Below are 20,685 nucleotides of genomic sequence, written 5' to 3'. Positions count from 1 at the left end.
AAAATATTAAAATAAATCACGTAGATTTAATCTTTGAGCTAAACTTTAATCTTGAATTTGTTATAAGAAAAATCATATTATGATGGATATCCACTCTTATTCAATAATTTTCGTCTTAAATGCTTAATGACATATTTAATAACATATTTTTCTTCGGATAGTAAAATACACACAATTGAGGAAGAAAATCTCTTCCTTCTCTATTTATATTTCTTGTTCATGTTTTACTAAATTATTTTTATTTCATAACAACATTTCTTGATCATATTTTACTAAATTACTTTTATTTCATAACTGAATTCTACCAGGAAATCATTTTCAAACGATTAATAATAAGATAGTGGCGTTATGTGCGGTGGTATATTTTAGGAGTAGTTGATGGCAAAATCACCTTGTCTGTGTTCCTAACTTTGCTTTCATAGTACTTTCAAAAAGGGAGGTCAGTAGAAATTTTACAATTCAGAGGAGATGCAAATATACTTGACTCTAAAGTAGACTAATTTTTTAAATATATATGTTATACATCTATTTATAAATCAACTAGTAACAATATTCTTATCGTGAAAAATTAATCCCAAATTGCTGAAAATGAATCCATCAGCAACGAATATTAGTGGTTTAATTTGTTTCCAATGGCCAAATCTGGAGCTTCCAGAGATACCCATGTCGTTCGAATTGGGTCTGTAATGAAGATTTTAGTGATGAAGTAAAAGCACTAATTCACCAAGCTTGTCAGTGCCGGAACCTACGTGTTTCAGATCCGAAGAAGTTGTTCAAAAAAATTTATGCGGATATTGACCTCGTATTTGAAAGGAGAATAGTTAAAATTGTGTGGAAGTCACGAACCTGCAAATTGAATTTGAGTTGAGAAAAGAGGAACGAAGAAGAAAAAAAGTGAAATTTGTCCGGCAAACTTATTCCGGTAATAAAAAATAAAGCATATCATGGTGTGTGAAAGAATTGAAGGAAAAAGAAAGAGAAAAAAAAATTAAAAAGAAAAATAAATCTTTCACGCTCTGAAAAATAGTGTAATACACACACTATGCCACAACATCAAATTGTGTCTAAATGACCCAGTTAATGTCCGGCTAAAATGTTCAAATGGAACGGACTTAAGATGGAATGTCTAAATAAAAAATGTAGACAACTTTAAGGGGTTGTCGATGTATTGTCTTTTTAGTATTAAGTTGTCCCTAGGAAACGGACAACCAAGAGTGGATCAAGGTGGCAGTGAGTTGTGGCAGTGCGCTTCTAGGTGAGAAAAGGTCCAAAATAGTCCAGTATCTTTGGACTTTAACACAAACTAGTCATATTTTTTTCACATGAGCACTAATAGTTCACATTCTTTAATAAAGTGGTACACTTTTAGTCTCCATGTTTGATATGAAAAAAATATTTTTCGGAAAATATTTTTCAATTTTCTCATGTTTGGTTGGCATAAATATTTTGAAAAATATTTTTTTCATGAACTCATTTTCTTCCAATTGAAGAAAAATATTTTTCATGTCAAGAGAAAGAAAAAATATTTTCCAAAACTTTGCTTCAACCTTTCCACACCCTTTTCTTCAAACTTTAAACCAGGATAATTAATTTGAGATGAAGGGAATATATATTTATTTTATTCACCTAATTTACTACTAGTAAAAATTGAATAATCATACAAATAATATATCAAATTTAAAACCTCAATTTTTTAAGAATTCTATAATTATAAAAATATTATTGTATATTGACAAGAGGGTGTGAATATCGAGGAGTAGGGTCGAAGGTTAGTAGTTAGTTGTATTTTTTTTCATACTAGTTATATATAGCATTATTCTTGTACTTCCTTATTTATAGTTTGCATTTACTTCCTCTTATTTCTTTCGCTTAGGTTATTCTACTGCTTGCTGCAAATGCTTTTTTTCTGTTATTTTTTTAGTTGAAAATTTATTGAAAATAGTGTCTCTATCTTTACAAAATATGAGTAAGGTACATCTCCTTCTCAAATTCTACTTTATAGGATTACATTAAATTTATTGTTATTATTATTAAAATTACAAATTTTGAAATTTTTCTTTTATAATGTCCAGTTAAATTACTGTCATATAAATTGAATCAAAGAGGTATTTATTTCTAAAGTTCTACACTTCTACTACAAAAAAACGCCCACGGTATAGTTAGTGGGGCCGGAAAGCAATGTGGTTTCATGTGCGACGATAGATACGATTGACACGTGTCGATAATACATTAATTAATACGTATATGCATACATACAGCGCACAGAGCCGTGAGTAGGAAGGCTGAGCATTTGTGAAAAGGGACAAAAAGAGAAACAAATCGATCGATTGGAAATGGCGGAAGTGAATGGACTGAAACTGGAGCAGAGGCATGGAAAATCCAGAGTGAGAGTAGCCAGGGTTTGGAAAAGTCATGACGGGAAGTATCACTTTGCTGAATGGAGTGTTAACATTAGCCTCCTCTCCGATTGTTTACCTGCCTATGTCGCCGGTGATAATTCCGATATCGTCGCCACCGATACCATGAAAAATACTGTAATTCCTCCTTTTTTTTCTTTGTGTAACAGCTGATTTATATGCATGTATTTAGAATTTTGTTAGATCATGTATACCTGATGCTCAATTTCATCATCTACGAACTTAAATAGTACTACTGATTATTTTTCGTGTTAATAACTTGATATGAAATTGACGAGTTTTGCTTTTTGTAATAGTTTTCTAAGAGATCTGAGCTATGAACGAGACATTAGGATTGATATAATTATTTAAGCTATTTGTCTGATCACGAGTTTTTGTCACTTTTCTTCTCTGCATTAGGTCTAAATCTGCTTTAGAAGTTCTCAAATTCAGCTTTTACATTTCGGAAACTAAATCTGATTATCAGAGTCGGATCCAGGATTTAAGCTTTATGAGTTCAACCTTTATAATTCCTGGTATTGAACACGTTATTATTTATAAGTTATGGGTTCATATCTACTGTTTGTTGCAATTTTAGTAAATTTTTACTCATAAATTTCTACTCCGTACCAAAAGTACCGGGTGCAGATGAACCCGGTATCCGTGCTCTACGTCCGACCCTGCTGATTATATTGTGTAGTTATATCCTATAATCTGGATTTTCCTTTATGTCATTTGGTTCTAAGTTCCGATTATTGGACCTTGAAACAGGTGTATGCCAAAGCTAAGGAATGTTCAGAGCAACTTTCAGCTGAAGATTTTGCCATTATACTTGCGAAGCACTTCACCTCTTTTTATCAGCAGGTACCATTTGTCTATTATCATGTAATGATGTCAGTTGTCTGCCATGACTACTTGGTTATTCTAGCCACTGAATTTAGTAATAGTCGGAAGGGTACTATGTTTTGTAAACTGTGCTATACGTGTAGAGAATGCTCCAAAAGACTTCTCCTTTTTCTTAAGGATCAACCTTATGTCATGTCCACTCATCTGGCAATTGCTCTGTAGAGAAGAATAAGCAATTGCATATTTGTTGCCTTTTGTTGTATGCAGACTTTGGGATGTTTTGTGCTTTGCAGATGATATTGCTTAATATAATTATAGGACTGAACCACTCACCTTACACAGATCTTCTTAAGTTATTTTTCCTGTTCTGTTCTTGTAGGTCACTGCTGCAATTGTTGATATAGTTGAAAAGCCATGGGAACGCATTAGCATAAAGGGCCAACATCATGAACACGGTAAACCTTTTGATTTACAACGGAAAGTGTTACTTATTTACCCAATGAACTTCCCCCTCCCTTTAGAAGTTAAAATGAAGATCTAAGTTACCCTGTGCTGCTAATTCTCAGAAATTGTAGTGAGTATTCCTCTGGATTCCTTGTCTGCCGTGTGACTGGTTTCATCCTTTTCTTGACTGTGTTTCATCTCCTTAGAGTGCATGCAGAGTCATTAATTTTCTTAAACAGCACATGAGCAATTTGGAATTCCAGTCTGATTTGTGGCTTATGATAAGATATTTTGTTAGGGATGTCCACTATATATTTCATATGTTATCATCTCTATCATAAATTTAGCCAGCATCGAATACATCTGAGCTTCACTGAACAATATGGTATCAAATTTGATAAAACTAGATCAAGTTCATAAGCCACAAATTAGACTGGAATTCCAAATTGCTCATGTGCCTGAGCAATTCAAAGTCAAGTCTGAGACAATCTTGCATCCAAATAACGAGCCTGATCTAACATAGTCTAACATAGTCATCCTTGTTTGGCAGCACATGAATTTTCCTAGATCAATATGATGTTATTTCTTTCTCTTTTGTCAGAAGTAGACTTCTTTCAGTTAATTTCTATCAAAAGACAGCAAGGAAAAAATAACTAATGGACAGAATTGTCCTGAAATGATCAACTAATTATTTTGCGCAACTAATCTGACAAAATTAGCAGGTTCATATTGGACTGAGAAATCGGAAACAGCCTCTCTACTCCCTCGGGGTAGGGGTAAGGTCTGCGTTCACACTACCCTTCTCAGACCCCGCTAGTGGGATTTCATTGGGTCGTTGTTGTTGTTGTTGTTGTATATTGGACTGAGAATGGAGCTCTATCTGACCAATTTTTCTTTCGTGAAATGCTTCCAAGAGCTATTCCATGGTTAAAGCTACTTTCTTGAAAAAACTGTTCAACTTCCTTTAAGCTGATCATATCAATTTTTAGCTATAAAAGGCCTTAAAGTTGGTCCTGTATCATGAATTATGTGGAGCTACAATTTTCCCTGTACATAGTCCAAAAACTTGAGCTGCAATTTGTGGACCCCTCACTTCTTGATTGTATTGACTAGGAAAATGATTTAATCAAGGAGTTGACTTTTCTCTGGATGAGATTCCTTGAAAAGGGATTTGGAACCTCAAAAAGGGGCCTCATTGTATGAAGCAGTCATTGGTGATCCAGTTTTTAATGTGTTTAGAAGATTCTAGTCGATTGCATGGGAAAATGTCTAGGTTAGGATGCCTAAGTGCCTTAAGCCATGATGTCAATTTTGTTTAATATCTCTCGTTGCACCTCCTAGCTTTGTTTTCCATTTATACGATCTGAATTTCTATCTGATGTAGTGATCCACTGAGATTAATCAAAAAAAATTGTTTTCCTTATGATTAATTCTGTTGCTCTATGTTTCTAACTTTCTTAGGTTTTAAGCTTGGCTCTGAAAAACACACTACCGAAGTAATGGTCGATAAATCGGGAACATTGCGCATGACATCTGGTATCGAGGGATTATCAGTTCTAAAGACAACTAAGGTAATCTCAGTTACACATCTGCCTAAATTTCTCCTTTCTTATCTCTTCAAGCTGTTTCAGTTAAAGTTATAGTTCTACATACCTCAAAAAAGAAGAAATAAAAGGATTATGCAGTTAACTGAAAGCTTTTTATAGTAGTCCTACTAAGATGCGCAACCCTCCTCTAAGAAAGAAAGATATATGTTACTCTCCCTTGGAATAGTTTTTTAGTTTGTTTTCTCTTTTTGACTCCCCCCACCTCGGCGGTGGCAGTGAAGTTGAGGGGCTATGGATCAGGGGCAAGGCAGCAAGGGTAGTGCTCTTATAAATGATGATGAAATAGCCAGTTTACATGTGTGTCAGACAAGATCTATTTGGCCCTGCAGAAGTCCTTACTCTTTCTTACTCTAAAATTAGAGCCTCAGTACCTACTATAATTCTGCCTATGGGAATTAGGAACAAATTCTTTTTCTTTACACGAGATTAAGAATTTGAATTACACCTCACTTGATATGCCACCCTAAACAAATGGCTTCCGAAATTTCATTCATGATAAGTGCATTATAACAACCTCTCTACCCTCAAAGGTAGGGGTAAGGTCTGGTACACACTACCCTCCCCAGACCCCACTCGTGGGATTATACTGGGTTTGTTGTTGTTGTTGTATAAGTGCATTATCCATTTTCATAACAAATAGCTCATTGAAACAGTCAGGTTTTGAAGGATTCATTAGGGACAAGTACACTATGTTGCCTGAAACACGGGAAAGAATGATGGCTACAGAGGTCACTGCATCTTGGAGGTAAATTATCCATTTTTTTAAAGAGATGACGTGTTAAAGTTCTCTTTCTGACATGAATGAGATCATAGTCTTGCCCTTGTTAGTTGTTCATCGTTGTACCATGTTTCATTTCTGCCCATTGTTGATCGTGTTGTGAACCTGAAATTGGTTCATATAGGTACTCTTTTGAATCTCTCTCAAGTCTTCCCTTGAAGCCTCTGTATTTCACAGAGAGATACATGGATGTGAAGGAGGTCCTGCTTAACACATTCTTCGGCCCATCTAAGGGAGGAGTATACAGCCCTTCTGTTCAAGCCACACTTTATGAAATGGCAAAGGCTGTTCTTGGAAGGTCTTTCTCTCGAATTCAACTCATAAGATGCTTTCCTAGCAGGCTAGCACACATACAAGAGAAATGAAACCTCTAAGACGCTCTATTTGCATCTTCAGGTTTCATAATTGCTAGGCATCCTTATGCTTTTGTTGGCATTATTCTTTCAGGTTTCCCGACATTTCATTCATTCAGTTGAAGATGCCAAATCTCCATTTTCTGCCAGTCAATTTGTCAAGCAAAGATAATCCAGTAATTGTGAAGGTAAGTTTCTCTCCCCTCATTCGCTGGATTGCTGTGTGCTAAAATGCAGTGAATTTAACAGCCAAGTTATTTTCTAACCATGTAAGGTGAAATTTATCTGGCAAGATCTTGTTCAAAACTGAGCCGATTACCATGAGAAAAGATGGTTCAATTATTTAAACCTCCTCTCTAGCTTAGCAAAACCAAATAAACCTTAGTTTGGGAAAAACTTTAAGCTTCCCCTCTGTAGCAACAGAAGCGGACATTGTCAAGTTTGAGAATAATTCGACCAAAATGGCGTCATTCACGTGTGTTGATTCTTTAAGCAGTTTTGAATGATATATACAGGCTACCTATAAATCTAAAAGGAAAGAAAATTTGCCAAAGGGAAGAAAAGAAAGATAAGAAGACCAATGGAGAAACTGAGCTGTTTTAGGAGAGGGCAAGATGGACTGGGTTGGTGGTGGAGGTGGGGGGACTAAGAGCCAGGGGAAGGCAAAGCTGATGGGGTAAATGAGTAGAGGAGTTATGGCTGGGCTCGGGAAGGGGAGCGATCATGGTAAGAGAATTGGTGGAGCTGGGATAGAAGATTCTTAGTGATAAGGTCCAATTTTTATTCATGTTAAACATAAATTCAAAGTAGATATTTGAACATCATCAGTGATGCTTAATAGATGCACAAAAGCTAGAGTAGCCTATACTGGCTAAGAAGAAATTTCAACAACACGTGGATGTTCTCTTTACCTGCTTTGGATAAATGCTACTGTAATCCGTGAGGGGCGGCCTGCACGGATTTGCCCTGTCAGAAGGAAGAGAGCGGTGGTTTGCCAACATTGTCAAAGGGATGGGTTGGGGTTGGGGGTTGGGAATTAACGGCTATAGGGTAACTTGTGATTCCCACACGTTCCTCATCTGAGTATTACCAATCCACATTCTCAATTTAATAATAACTTACTGCATCATGCAAAATTGCGGTGATACAGTATCAACATGTATTGGAAAAGTTTGAAAGAAGAGAAGCTAAAGCGGTGGGTACAGTTCGATCCCGCGTAAATGATTCTCGAGTTACATATCCTTAATCATGTATTATCCAGTTGATTGAAAATTTCAAGTTTTATTGCTGCACTGCATTCATTCAGTCATAAAGTTATGCCATTATTAAGTTGATCTTCTTGAGAACTATATACCTCTGATCATGTTCTTTTGAGCTTGAATCAGTGGCTAATATTTAATCCGTTGGTGACCTTTCAGTTTGATAATGATGTTTATTTGCCGACGGATGAACCGCATGGAACAATTCAGGCGACTCTTAATCGTATTCGGTCAAAGATGTGAAATACTGCTGATTAAAAGTGCCCATGATGCTCATTTCTTACATTTAAGTTGTTACACCTCAAAGCAACTTAAGGGAACCTGGAAAGAAGCAACAATGTTACATGGTTCTGATTCTTCTAATTTGCTGTACACATGTAAAATATGGGTGTGTAATTTTCTGAATCTTCGTGTAAAATAAATACGTGATAATTGTTTCTCAAGTTGTTGGACTTTATGATTTATCTTTATGTTGTAAATTGTAATTGGTAATTTGGCTAAAAGAGAAGCCTTCCCACCTGGATATAGATAAACTAGTTAATATAATTCGACCTCTTGTTTAAGTTGTGTTGGTCATGCATTTCATTATGATTATGTAACACTACTTTGCTCTAAAAAATTGGTACCAGGGAGAAGTATTTTATACTTAAAACAATTCAGCGTATTAAGGTTATTTACCAAAATGATTCAAATTGTGTCGACGCAATGTTTTATTATGATATTTTAATTCTTTTTTCACAAGAAGTAAGGGAATCAAATCCTCACTAACAAGGTAAAAGTGTAGGTAGTTAACCAATTGAGACATTAAGTTTCTTTTTTTTTTGTTACATATTAACTAATCTACTAAGATTTCTCTTTTTCTAATTTTCTTTTGTTACATCAGGCGTGCAGGAGGGGAAATTAGGAAATTATGAGGTGAGAAATTAGAAAATAATAAATATAAGGTTTAATTTACTAAGTTATTTTTTAAATGTTTTTTGAAAATTAAATAATATTTTAAAAAAACTTACCACTAAATAGTATGGTTGAAAAAAATTAACAATTTTTTTTGAGCTAAAGCGATAGTTAAAATGGGAAGGAGGAAGTATTTTTTTAATCATATAACATGTAAAAAAATTATAACTTGTTATAATACTTTTTGTGTACGGTCAAAACCGATTGAGTCAGTCGTACGGATTGATCGAGACGATAATGTTTCGGTCAAAGGGTATTTGCATGACAAGCTCGGTCGAGGTCCGAAGTAAGGGCGTCGAGCTTCGAGCTCTAAGACCAATCAATGACAAGCTCGGTATCATTATCAAGCTCATATCCAAATCGAACTACGAGGCAAAGCGGAGATTATCGAAGATGCATAGACCGACCAACACTTACCCCGAATATCGAGACCCCAAGTCAGAATCGAGCTCGAACCAAGGCCGAGAGCTCGATCCAATACCGAGCTCAAGCCAGTATCGAGCTTGCAGACAAGAACCGTTGCAACCGCACTATGGGAGAGAATCTTGGCGGAAATCGAGAAAAATACAATTCATCGTAGGTCCTCCACTATATATTTTTATTATTATAGATAAAGTAGGATGCCTCTAATATAAGAGGGGGATGTTAACACATTTAAGGGGGACCATGTTACCTTGTTCATCAACATTTTCCTTTTCTCTCTCTCTCTTATATTTTATTCCATTTGCCAAGAATAGAGATATTTACATTTCACTCTACAATTTGTATCAAGTTATATCACGTGTCCTTAGAACCATACATAAATTTAACTCTATCCGATTTTTCGGGTAAATAGTTTGGCGCCCCACAGTGAGGCTAAGGATAACAATGGTTATTTGATACGAATCTGAAAAATATGCCATTGTGTTCTACGCTTGTTTCCGAAAATATCTTGAATTTCGGATTAGCAACGACTAACTATCAATCAAATGGCTTCACCAATTGACAATTGAGCCGGTCTTCAAGATGAAAACAATAACTTGACACCCAGTATCGAAAGACCACTTGTAAACGCCGTTGGAGCTCGAATCGGAGCGTCGATAGATATCAATTCGCATGTAGCCATTGAGGCGAATCTACATGCTGAACCCGAAAATAGCATTCATGGTGGAACTCGGTCTGCAACTCGAGATACCCATAACGTCGAGGAAAACGGCGTTAGCTTGCGTATGATTTTTTAAATGTTGCAAGCCCAACAGGCAGCAATAGCTCAGTTGCAAAGCCAAACGCAGCTACAAAGCAGGCCGGAGCCCAATCCTCCTCGAGAAATCACCCACAGAACGGAGCCAGCCATAGTGAAGTCAAATGAGCAAGAATCGGGGACTACTCCCGAAATTGCTAAATTGCTCGAGGAACTCACAAAGCGAGTCTAAGCCAACGATAAAAAAGTAGAAACATATAACTCTAGGGTCGATCAGATCCCGGGGGCTCCACCAATGATAAAAGGGTTGGATTCCAAAGAATTCGTGCAAAAACCTTTTTCCTCGAGCGCGGCCCCAAAACCAATCCCTAAAAAATTCCGTATGCCCGAAATCCCCAAATATAACGGAACGACCGACCCCAACGAGCACGTCACTTCTTACACGTGTGCCATCAAGGGCAATGATTTGGAAGATGATGAGATTGCATCTGTATTATTAAAAAAATTCGGTGAAACCCTGTCAAAGGGGGCAATGGTATGGTATAATAATTTACCATCTAACTCTATTGATTCTTTTGCTATGCTTGCAGATTATTTCGTAAAAGCACATGTCGGAGCCATAAAGGTCGAGACCAGAAAGTCGGACATGTTCAAGGTAATACAAAAGGATAACGAGATGCTAAGGGAGTTCGTATCTCATTTTCAAATGGAACGAATGGATCTACCACCAGTCACAGACGATTGGGATGTTCAAGATTTCACTCAAGGTCTAAACGAGCGAAGCTCGATGGCTTCACGGCGGCTGAAGCAAAATCTGATCGAGTACCCAACTATTACTTGGACCGATGTGCACAATCAATATCAATCCAAAATAAGAGTCGAATATGACCAGTTGATTTCTAGGTCCGTTACTAAAAGAACTACTAAGGAAATCCTCCAAACCCGGTCTGATAAAATGGCAATCAACTACCAAGCAATTGGAATGTGTAACGCCTAAAACGATACTACTGCTGAGTATCCGAGGCCTCTTTAAAATCAACCTCGTATACTGGGGGGCTTTATCATTAAACGTATCTGTGATGATTATCAAGTTCGGTGCAAAGGAAGTTACTTCGTTATTTCATGACAAACAGTGTCTCGACAGGAAACGTTGTAAGAGCCAAATGGTCAAAACGAACCATGCTTATGTAGTTGGCCCGAGCCCTGACGCAAGACATGAACACATGTATAATGGCTTGCAAAGAAAGCCCTCTTCTTTACCGATATCCTATATTCAAGATTTATTATGCAAACAGGATCGAGTTCGAGCAAGCACTCACTCGATCACTAAGCTTACTGGCTACTTTTATTTCGAGTTCGAGCAAGCACTCACTCGACCATTATGCCTACGGGCTACATTATATCGAGTTTGAATCATTCACTCGACCGCTAAGCCTACATGCTACTTTTATTTCGAGTTCGAGCAAGCACTCACTCGACCATTATGCCTACGGGCTACATTACATCGAGTTCGAATCATTCACTCAGCCGCTAAGCCTACGGGCTACTTTTATTTCGAGTTAGAGCAAGCACTCACTCGACCATTACGCCTACGGGCTACATTACATCGAGTTCGAATCATTCACTCGACTACTAAGCCTTCGGGCTACTTTTATTTCGAGTTCGAGCAAGCACTCACTCGACCATTACGCCTACGGGCTACATTATATTGAGTTCGAATCATTCACTCGACTACTAAGCCTACGAGCTACATTACATCGAGTTCGAATCATTCACTCGACCGCTAAGCCTACGGGCTACTTTTATTTCGAGTTCGAACAAGCACTCACTCGACCATTACGCCTACGGGTTACTTTTATTTTGAGTTCGAGCAAGCACTCACTCGACCATTACGCCTACAGGCTACATTATATCGAGTTCGAATCATTCACTCGACTACTAAGCCTACATGCTACATTATATCGAGTTCGAATCATTCACTCGACCGCTAAGCCTATGGGCTACTTTTATTTCTAGTTCGAGCAAGCACTTACTCGACCATTACGCCTACAGGCTACATTATATCGAGTTCGAATCATTTACTCGACTAATAAGCCTACATGCTACTTTTATTTCGAGTTCGAGAAAGCACTCACTCGACCATTACGCCTACGGGCTACATTACATCAAGTTCGAATCAATCACTCGACTACTAAGCCTACGGGCTACTTTTATTTCGAGTTCGAGCAAACATTCACTCGACTATTAAGCCTACGGGCTACTTTTATTTCGAGTTCGAGCAAGCACTCACTCGACCATTACGCCTACGGGCTACATTGCATCGAGTTCGAATCATTCACTCGACTGCTAAGCCTACGGGCTACTTTTATTTCGAGTTCGAGCAAGCACTCACTCGACCATTACGCCTACGGGCTACATTACTTCAAGTAAAATTACTCATTTCTTCGAATTCAAACGAACACTTGACTATCTAAGGCTGAAATATGTTCGAGCCTGATAAAGCAAAGGGGACTACCCACAAGGACCGAAGGTAACAAAGATTAAAATTCAAACTATCTATTTAGCTTGAAAGGCTATTTTGCTCCAAAAGAAAGTTCTTTATACAAAAACCAAAAGCGGTATCAAAAGAACGTAGCAAATGACCTAAGGCCCTAAATGACTCAATATTCATTGGAGGCCGTATTCTCCGCATCGTCCTCATCTTCAGACTCCCCCGAGTCATCGGAGTCCTCCTCAGGAAAGGCCAACTTTCGAGCTTTGTTCTCCTCCGCCCTGGCGACTTCAATCTCGACCCCAATATCGAAGCCCTGAGCTCTGACCTCCTCGAGAGCTTCTCTCCGAGCTTGCCATTTTGCATGTTTGACCATGCTCTCGGCCTTGGCTTGGTTAACCTCGACATCGATCCTGAACTGAGCCACTTTGGCATCAGCTCTTTTATTGGCCTCGATCACCTCAGATCTGGCCCCTTCAAGTTCTTTAGCCAAATCTGCTTTATCTAAAGTGGCCAAATTCAACCGATGCTGAAGCTCTTTAATCTTTTCTATCAGCCCCAAAGCATTTTCTTTCGCAGATCGAAGCTGGGCATCAGACAACTCCAACTGAGCTTGAACAACTTCCTTTTTCGAGGCAAGGATATCCATATACTTTTTAAATTCTTCTGCCTCGTCCAGTAGCGCATCTACCTGTTAGTTAAGCCATCCAATCTGCTCGATCCTCTGCCAAACCTGCAGATTCAGATCGTTAGTGGTTATCTCTTTTTCATCTTCACTATCATGGAACATTCAGAATACCTGCTCAACCATCTCCTCATGCTCTTCCCGAGCCGCTGTCAAATCTGCTCGAAGTTTTTCACTAAGGAGCTTGTACGAGTCACTCTTCTCAGTGAGGCTCCGAACCTCGACATCATGCTCCTCCTGGATTCGAAGAAAGGCCTTGTGATGCAACACCGAAGCCTACAAACAAAAGGAGAAATATTAGAATTACCTACAACTCTATGTGTAAAAGAAGCGGCAAAAACGCTATCAGAGTTATTTGATTCAAAGCATGTTGGGCCTCGTTGAAGAGACAGGCAGGCACCACCGCATTCATTACTTATTGATCTTCTTCGGTCATCAAGGACCGAAGGTAACTGGCAATCCTCACAGGAGAATAAAAAATTCGGGTATCCGCAGGTACGAAGAGCACTATCTTTCACCTTCGGTCGGGATCGATACTCGAGGCCGAAAATCGGTCCACCAGTTTATGAATCAATGAAGGCTGGTAGAACCCGACCACTACGCTTTTTGGGGTACCGGCATTCCACCAAAACCGGTAACCTTCTCCGAGGCACCTGACTCGAGCCCCTACAGAAAACCATGGATATCGGCCGACTCTTGAATACCCTCATAGGACCGATCCTCCAACATGACGGCCTCTCAAATCATGGCATCTGAAATCTGAGGGGATCCGCCAATGTCAACTATCCCAAACTCATCCCTTGAAATATCTTCTACTGCCCGAGAAGATCCACCCTCGGTATCCCTTTCAATCATCTTAGCTCGAGAAGGGATGATCTCAGCTTCTTCTTGTTCTGGGATTATGGCCAAGGTTCCCTGATTTGCTTCCACCAAATTGGAAGACTGTTGAATCATAACATTAGCCCGTACACAGGCTAAATTCTCCTCTCCTTCTTTGGGCTCGTCCCTTAAATGGCGGGCCACTTCCGAAGACATAACACCAGAGCCCCCCTTCGGCTTTCGAGATCTCTTAGCCGGTTTCTTCTTTTCCGAGCTCGGGGAGCCCGATACGTCTTTTCTCTTCCTTTCTTTTACCTGCTTCAGGGCAGGAACTTATTCGCCACCAGATAGGGGCCTCATGACTACATCTTTCCCGAGTCCTACAAAAGGGAAAATGGAGATTTACCATATAAACCGATGGAGAGACAAATCGACAAAAAGATTTACCATGGATGCGGGCCTCCCATTGACCCTTTCATAATTCGACCCAAGCACGCTCGGAGTACGGTCTCTGCAACACCAGACTTTCGACCCATTGTTTAAGATCCAGGATCGGTTCCCGCATTCGAGCTATGGCTATGACAAGAAAAGAAAAATAGATCAACAAAATAAAAGGCAATCACAAAATCAAAACGGGCAAAGAGAAACGTTTACTCACGGCTCATATTCCATTTCTCGTGAAATGGCAAGCCATAGGTAGGGATCAGGTCCGAGGTTTTGATTCGAACAAAACGGCCCATCCAACCCCGATCCCGAGTCTCGTCTATGCTTGAGAATGGCGCCTTGGTTGCTCGGCGAGCAAGCTTAATCAACCCTCCTCGATTAAGTCGGGGACTGTAAAAGCGCATAAGATGATCGAGGGTGAAGATACGCCCCTCGACCTTGCTCGAGAAAAATCGAAGAAGAATCACTATCCTCCAAAAGGAAGGGTGGATTTGGCCGAGGGTCACATCGTACCTCTTCCAAAAGGCAACAATGACAGGGTCTAGAGGTCCCAACGTGAAAGGATAAGTATAAACACTTAAGATCCCTTCGACGTGGGTAGTAATTGGTTCATCAGGCGATGGAACTACTACGAGTTTATTATCCCAGTTGCATTCTTGTATGACTTTATCGAGAACATTTTCGGTAATTGAACATTGGTACCTCGACATCGGCTTACACCGACCCGGTATCGGAGAAGGCTTTTCAATTTTAAAATTACCTACAGTCGAACACCCTACCGGAATGAATTCCTCAGAGTGGGGCACTTCCACATCCTCGCCATCAGCAGGTCGAGATGAAGAAGCGGTCTCTTTTTACGGAATAATTTTAGACGTTTTTGCCATTTAAAATTCCGTGAACAAAGAACGGGAGTATTTGGTGTTTTAAGAAAGAGTTTGCAGTAAAACTCACAGATTTGCAGGCAGAAAACTCAGAAAAGACGAAATAGAACTTAGAAAATTTGGAATATTGAAGACGTAAAAGTGATGAATGGTGGAAGGAAAGGCTATTTATAGATTGAAGCAATGACGGTTCAATATCAGCGATGGCCAACCACCGTCTGACACACATCAAATGCCTTGGTAAAATCAAATCGATGGGATAACTATCACATACGTCATGGTCGGGATCGATGTAAACGTCAGCATATATCTGATCAAGCTGTTGGGAAATCATATTGTTTCTCGCCACATCCTTTTTCGAGAAACGAGGGGACTATCTGTGTACGGTCAAAACCGATTGAGTCAGTCGTACGGACTGGTCGAGACCATAATGTTTCGATCAAAGGGTATCTGCATGACAAGCTCGGTCGAGATCCGAAGTAAGGGCGTCGAGCTTCATGCTCTAAGACTGATCAATGATAAGCTCGGTATCATTATCGAGCTCATATCCAAATCGAATTACGAGGCAAAACGGAGATTATCGAAGATGCATAGACCGACCAACACTCACCCTGAATATCGAGACCCCAAGTCAGAATCGAGCTCGAACCAAGGCTGAGGGCTTGATCCAATACCGAGCTCAAGCTAGTATTGAGCTCACAGACAAGAGCCGTTGCAACCGCACTTTGAGAGAATCTTGACGGAAATTGAGGAAAAGACAATTCATCGTGGGTCCTCCACTATATATTTTTATTATTATTTCCACTATATATTTTTATTATTATTGATAAAGTAGGATGCCTCTAATATAAGAGGAGATGCTAACACATTTAAGGGGGACCACGCTACCTTGTTCGTCAACATTTTCTTTTCTCTGTCTTATATTTCATTCCATTTGTCAAGAATAGAGATATTTATATTTCACTCTACAATTTGTATCAAGTTATATCACGTGTCCTTAGAACCATACACAAATTTAACTCTATCCGATTTTTCGGGTAAACACTTTTGTATATTTTTAAATATTACAATTTTAGTTTTAAAATATTAAATTAATCTTATTCAATTAATTTCGAACATTAGTCAATGATTTTGACCAGAAGCGAATATGACAACTAATTTGAGAAAAAGAGCTTAAAAAAAAAAGAGTGGCACTCACATATAATAAAAGGCCAGCATCTTACGTGTCATCTGTGTCAGCGTGATTGAGAAACACATCCAGTCGAAAGTATTTATATTGGTCTGTCTGAATCTAGTCCTGGGACAAAGTAAAGAGAGGAGAGAAACAAAGAACTCTTTAAATTCTTCATCTACCTTGTCGGTTTTATATTTTACAATATAAAAAAGGAACGGAGAATTTAGAACAATTTCTCCTTTTCCTCTTCCTTTCCCTTCCCCCAAGCTAGCATTAAAAAATTAAAAAGAAATCTGTTTGGCGTTAATTCTTCTTCAAATTAACAAGAGGAAAGCCAGGAATCTTCCTCTTCATTTTCTTGTTCTAGAACTCGGGTTTTAGACTTTCTGCATTTCTTGACCTTCTAGATACCTTTTTTTTTTGTTTCCCCATTTTTATTTCACACCCAATTTTTCTTTTATATAAGAGGATATTTGATGTTCTGTTCTCCCTACAAAATTAAATTGCAAATTATTCAGTAATACAATTTGGGTACAGCTTTGTTTTGTATTAAGGGCAACTGGGCCTACTATTTCTTGATTTTATTTCATAAAGTTGTGATTTTTCTTTGGAATTTGGATATGAACATGGCTGAAGGGGGAGAAAAGACAAATGTGGTAGTGATTGGAGGTGGAATTGGTGGTTCCCTTGTTGCTAAAACCCTTCAAAATGAAGCTAATGTTTCATTAATTGATGAGTAAGCATTTCTCTCACTCTTTATTGATTTTTCTTAGCTTGTAAATCAATGTGAATTTGCAAAGGTTTTAGCTTTGTTAGTGGTTTAGTGGTTGATTCTTTCAAAATTCTTGATTTTTATCATGACTGAGGACAGTCCGGTGTACTAAGCTGTCCGGGAAGGGCCGGACCACGAGGGTCTATTTTACGCAGCCTTAGCCTGCATTTTTGCTAGAGGCTGTTTTCACGGTTTAAATCCGTGACCTCCTGGTCATGTGACAACAACTTTATCAGTTACGCCAAGGCTCTACTTCCGATTTTTATCATGACTACTTGTTTGAATTTGTTTCTTGTTGATTTGTTGTGTTTAATTTAACTCAATGCATGAAATGAGTGCAGGAAAGAGTATTTTGAGATCACATGGGCAAGCTTAAGGTCTATGGTTGAACCTTCATTTGCTAAAAGATCAGTGATTTCTCACTCTGAATACCTTCCTCATGCCAAAATCATTACATCAGCTGCAGTTGACATCACAGAAACTGATGTTTTGACAGCCCAAGGCAGCCGGATTCGGTATGACTATGTTGTTGTTGCCACTGGTCATACACAAGGTGGTGCTTCGACGAAAACTGAGAAGATCAGTCAATACCAAGCAGGTATTGGTTCAATCTCATTCAATGTGGTTACTTTTTGTGTTACTAGTTTTATCTTAAGACACTAATCTTAAGGAGATCGAGGGTTTTCTGATAGGTTATTGAAGACTCAAATGGTGATGTATTGCCATCACTTCACTGACAAGTTGTCTTGCTTACCATATCATAGTTTTGAACATACGCAATTCCGTTCTTTTAGATTGACATTTTACCTATATTATAGATGTGCATTTTATCTTCAACAAGTTATTAGCAGATTTGCATAACTTCAAAAACTATATAATAGTAGAGAACTTTGAGAAGGGGGCTAAGGCATATGGGAAAAAAAAAAGAACAAAGAGAAAAGTGAATCACAATTTTCGTTTTTCTGTTTTGGAGCCTATCAGCCTACAGAGGCTAAAAGAAATTCTTAGCTCCGTTGTGTTAGCACGGCTGGCTGGATGTTATATTGTATACCACTTTTTTTTAAAGTCAAGTATACGACTTGTATACTTGACTTAAATCCACAACACTAAAGTATTACGTTATCAAGAAAAGAAAATAAAGAGAATGATAGTGCTCCGGAAAGGAGGATCAATACTTACCTATGAACGACTGAATTGTCACGGAAGAGTTGAGTAATACAAATCAAGCTTTCCATTGTTCAGTAGACCAGGCTAAAACTGCACATGTTTCATGGTATATATAACTTGTCTTAACTCTTATTTCTTGGTTTACAGAGTATGAAAAGATAAAGGCTGCTGACTCCATATTAATAGTTGGAGGGGGGCCAACAGGTGTGGAGCTGGCTGCTGAAATTGCTGCTGATTTTCCTGCTAAGAAGGTGACGCTGGTGCACAGGGGATCAAGATTGTTAGAATTTGTTGGAGAAAGCGCCAGCAAAAAGGCACTGAATTGGCTTACTTCAAAGAAAGTTGAAGTCATCTTGGGACAATCTGTCGATGTAAACTCTGCATCAGATGGTGTTTACAAAACATCGGGTGGAGAAACCATAGTTGCTGATTGCCATTTTATTTGCATCGGTACACCATTTGGTTCAGCATGGCTAAAAGAAACTTTCTTGAAGGATAGTTTGGACAGTCGTGGAAGGCTAATGGTTGATTCAAATTTGAGGATCAAGGGTCACAACAATATCTTTGCTATTGGGGACATCACTGATATTCCGGTAAGTCGATCAAACCTTCTATAATCTTTGTAAACCTTGGTGTCATCCCAGTAAAGCTTTAGATGTTAGTGCCCCTCTCCATGACAAATATGAAAAAGTATACTTCAACAACTATTCAAGAACTTCTGTCTATGCATCCTCTGTTCCCGATTCCCCTTCTTCATAGTCATAGCCAAGGCCTGGCACTAGAACTTCAACGATTTACTTTTTCTGAGATTGTAGCAGTAATAAATGATGAATTACTAGTAAGCTCTTTCTATTCTGAATCTCCATTTTCCCTTATTTTAGGAAAAAAAGAGAAAGAAAAAGAGTGTTGTATGTCCACTTTTGTCATCATAACACGACTTGCCTATATTTGTATATGGTGTTTATAGAGCTAACAAGATGTCAAATCTATTGTGGTATCTGCTAATGCTACTTATGTACTTGAATCGCAACTTTAGGAAACATGATGGAAGTATCGCCATCTCCGATGCATTTCAGTATTAACTTTAACTGCTTGCTAATATAGCTGCAGCTATTTGTTCATTGTTACTTTTCCTTCTTCTCCTCGTATAGAAAAGCCCATGCTAGTAACTAGACGTGGCTAATATTATATATGCAACTGGATAACTATTAGACCAATAAAAGCTCCAACAGATCGTATTAGCTCTTATGCCATAAGATGCATTTTTATCTGCAAGACATCCTTACATTGTGATGGTGAAATTCAGGAACTTAAACAAGGATATTTGGCTCAAGAACATGCAAAGGTAGTTGCCAAGAACATCACCTTGTCAATAAAGGGAGTAGAAGATGATCACAAATTGGCTGTGTATAAGCCAGCCACTAAGGCATTAGCTATAGTTTCTCTAGGGAGAAAAGAAGCAGTGGCCCAATTTCCTTGTTTGTCAATTGCTGGACGCGTTCCAGGCATGATAAAATCTGGGGATCTCTTTGTTGGAAAGACGCGGAAGGGACTTGGTCTACAGCCTGATGTTTAGTTGTCTCCTATATCTGGAAATATGTGTGCTGTAAAAGTTAAATGGTTTGATATTTGTTTGTTAAGTTAGATGGTTCTTCTAATTGTTCTTATCTCGTTTGATTTTGGTTTTCAACCTTATACAAGAGTGTTCTTCTCTTTCAATCGTGGTTCTGCAACATAGTTTCCTTAGCAGTAGCTTCAAAAATTGACATGCTACACAAAAACTCAGGAGTATTTTTACATTTTCCAGGTTGGCACACGGGCGTATCTAGTATAGAAGCTATGGGTTCATAACTTCCGCTCAAACCCTATATATTTATTTAAAAATTTATTAAATATGTATAAATAATATATTTTGAACCATTAAATTAGATGCGATGCGATAGAATTCCATATCTGAACCTAAAAAGTTCAAATCCTGGATCCACCTCTGTTGGCACATAATCTTTTGAACTTCGAGGTTCTAACACAGCCAGGGGGATGCAGCATTTTTTACAATGAGTTCAACTTAATTTAGTATTTTCGGCACGAGACAAAAATATGAAAAATCACTAAAATTTATCAAACATAATTTTTGAACGCATGATTCCATAAAATGAATTTAGTCCAAGAACCTTTTAAGGTTGAACTGTTTAAATCTTGGATCCTCTGAACACAAGACAAAGAAACCTTTTGCTTCTTCTTTTAAGCATTTAATGTTGTTTTGAGCTTGATAATTGTTCTTTTTAAGTGTTTTTGTATTCAGTTAGATGGTTCTTCTAACCGATCTGTCTCCTCTTGTGATTTTTGTGTTGGATGTTAATTTAGTGTTTTAAAAGGCGTTTTTGGGGCGAGTCCTGGGGCGAGGCGTACCAAAAACGCCCCGGGGCGATGGTGTG

General features: G+C 38.4%; 2 protein-coding genes across 3 annotated transcripts; both read left to right on the top strand.

The window, feature by feature from the left end:
• The first annotated feature begins 2,246 nt into the window (after positions 1 to 2,246).
• LOC107813779 (uricase-2 isozyme 1-like) lies at positions 2,247 to 8,186 on the top strand. 2 transcript variants are annotated; one of them, NM_001325912.1, is given in 8 exon segments: positions 2,276 to 2,534; positions 3,168 to 3,260; positions 3,622 to 3,697; positions 5,148 to 5,257; positions 5,947 to 6,038; positions 6,196 to 6,369; positions 6,519 to 6,612; positions 7,843 to 7,986. In NM_001325912.1, coding segments are annotated over 8 exon segments (924 nt in total). In that variant the 5' UTR covers positions 2,276 to 2,333; the 3' UTR covers positions 7,927 to 7,986.
• An 8,218-nt stretch (positions 8,187 to 16,404) lies between these two features.
• Positions 16,405 to 19,945, top strand: LOC107813780 (uncharacterized). Its single transcript, XM_016639085.2, has 4 exons — positions 16,405 to 17,047; positions 17,425 to 17,681; positions 18,398 to 18,843; positions 19,557 to 19,945. Exons 1-4 carry the CDS (start codon positions 16,932 to 16,934, stop codon positions 19,824 to 19,826), a joined length of 1,089 nt encoding a protein of 362 aa, XP_016494571.1. The 5' UTR covers positions 16,405 to 16,931; the 3' UTR covers positions 19,827 to 19,945.
• Positions 19,946 to 20,685: the final 740 nt, after the last annotated feature.

This window comes from Nicotiana tabacum, chromosome 13 (genome assembly GCF_000715075.1).
Source record: "Nicotiana tabacum cultivar K326 chromosome 13, ASM71507v2, whole genome shotgun sequence".
Lineage (NCBI taxonomy): Eukaryota > Viridiplantae > Streptophyta > Magnoliopsida > Solanales > Solanaceae > Nicotiana > Nicotiana tabacum.
Note: the sequence above shows the minus strand (reverse complement) of the source record. Positions and strands in the feature narration are given on the sequence as shown.

Coding starts and splice junctions, on each gene's coding strand:
- LOC107813779 (XM_075227634.1), top strand. CDS start 2,334: ATGGCGGAAGTGAATGGACTGAAACTGGAGCAGAGGCATGGAAAATCC. Junction 2,535..3,167: donor CCGATACCATGAAAAATACT/GTAATTCCTCCT, acceptor ACCTTGAAACAG/GTGTATGCCAAAGCTAAGGA. Junction 6,039..6,518: donor GAGGTCACTGCATCTTGGAG/GTAAATTATCCA, acceptor TTATTCTTTCAG/GTTTCCCGACATTTCATTCA.
- LOC107813780 (XM_016639085.2), top strand. CDS start 16,932: ATGAACATGGCTGAAGGGGGAGAAAAGACAAATGTGGTAGTGATTGGA. Junction 17,048..17,424: donor AATGTTTCATTAATTGATGA/GTAAGCATTTCT, acceptor AAATGAGTGCAG/GAAAGAGTATTTTGAGATCA. Junction 17,682..18,397: donor GATCAGTCAATACCAAGCAG/GTATTGGTTCAA, acceptor CTTGGTTTACAG/AGTATGAAAAGATAAAGGCT.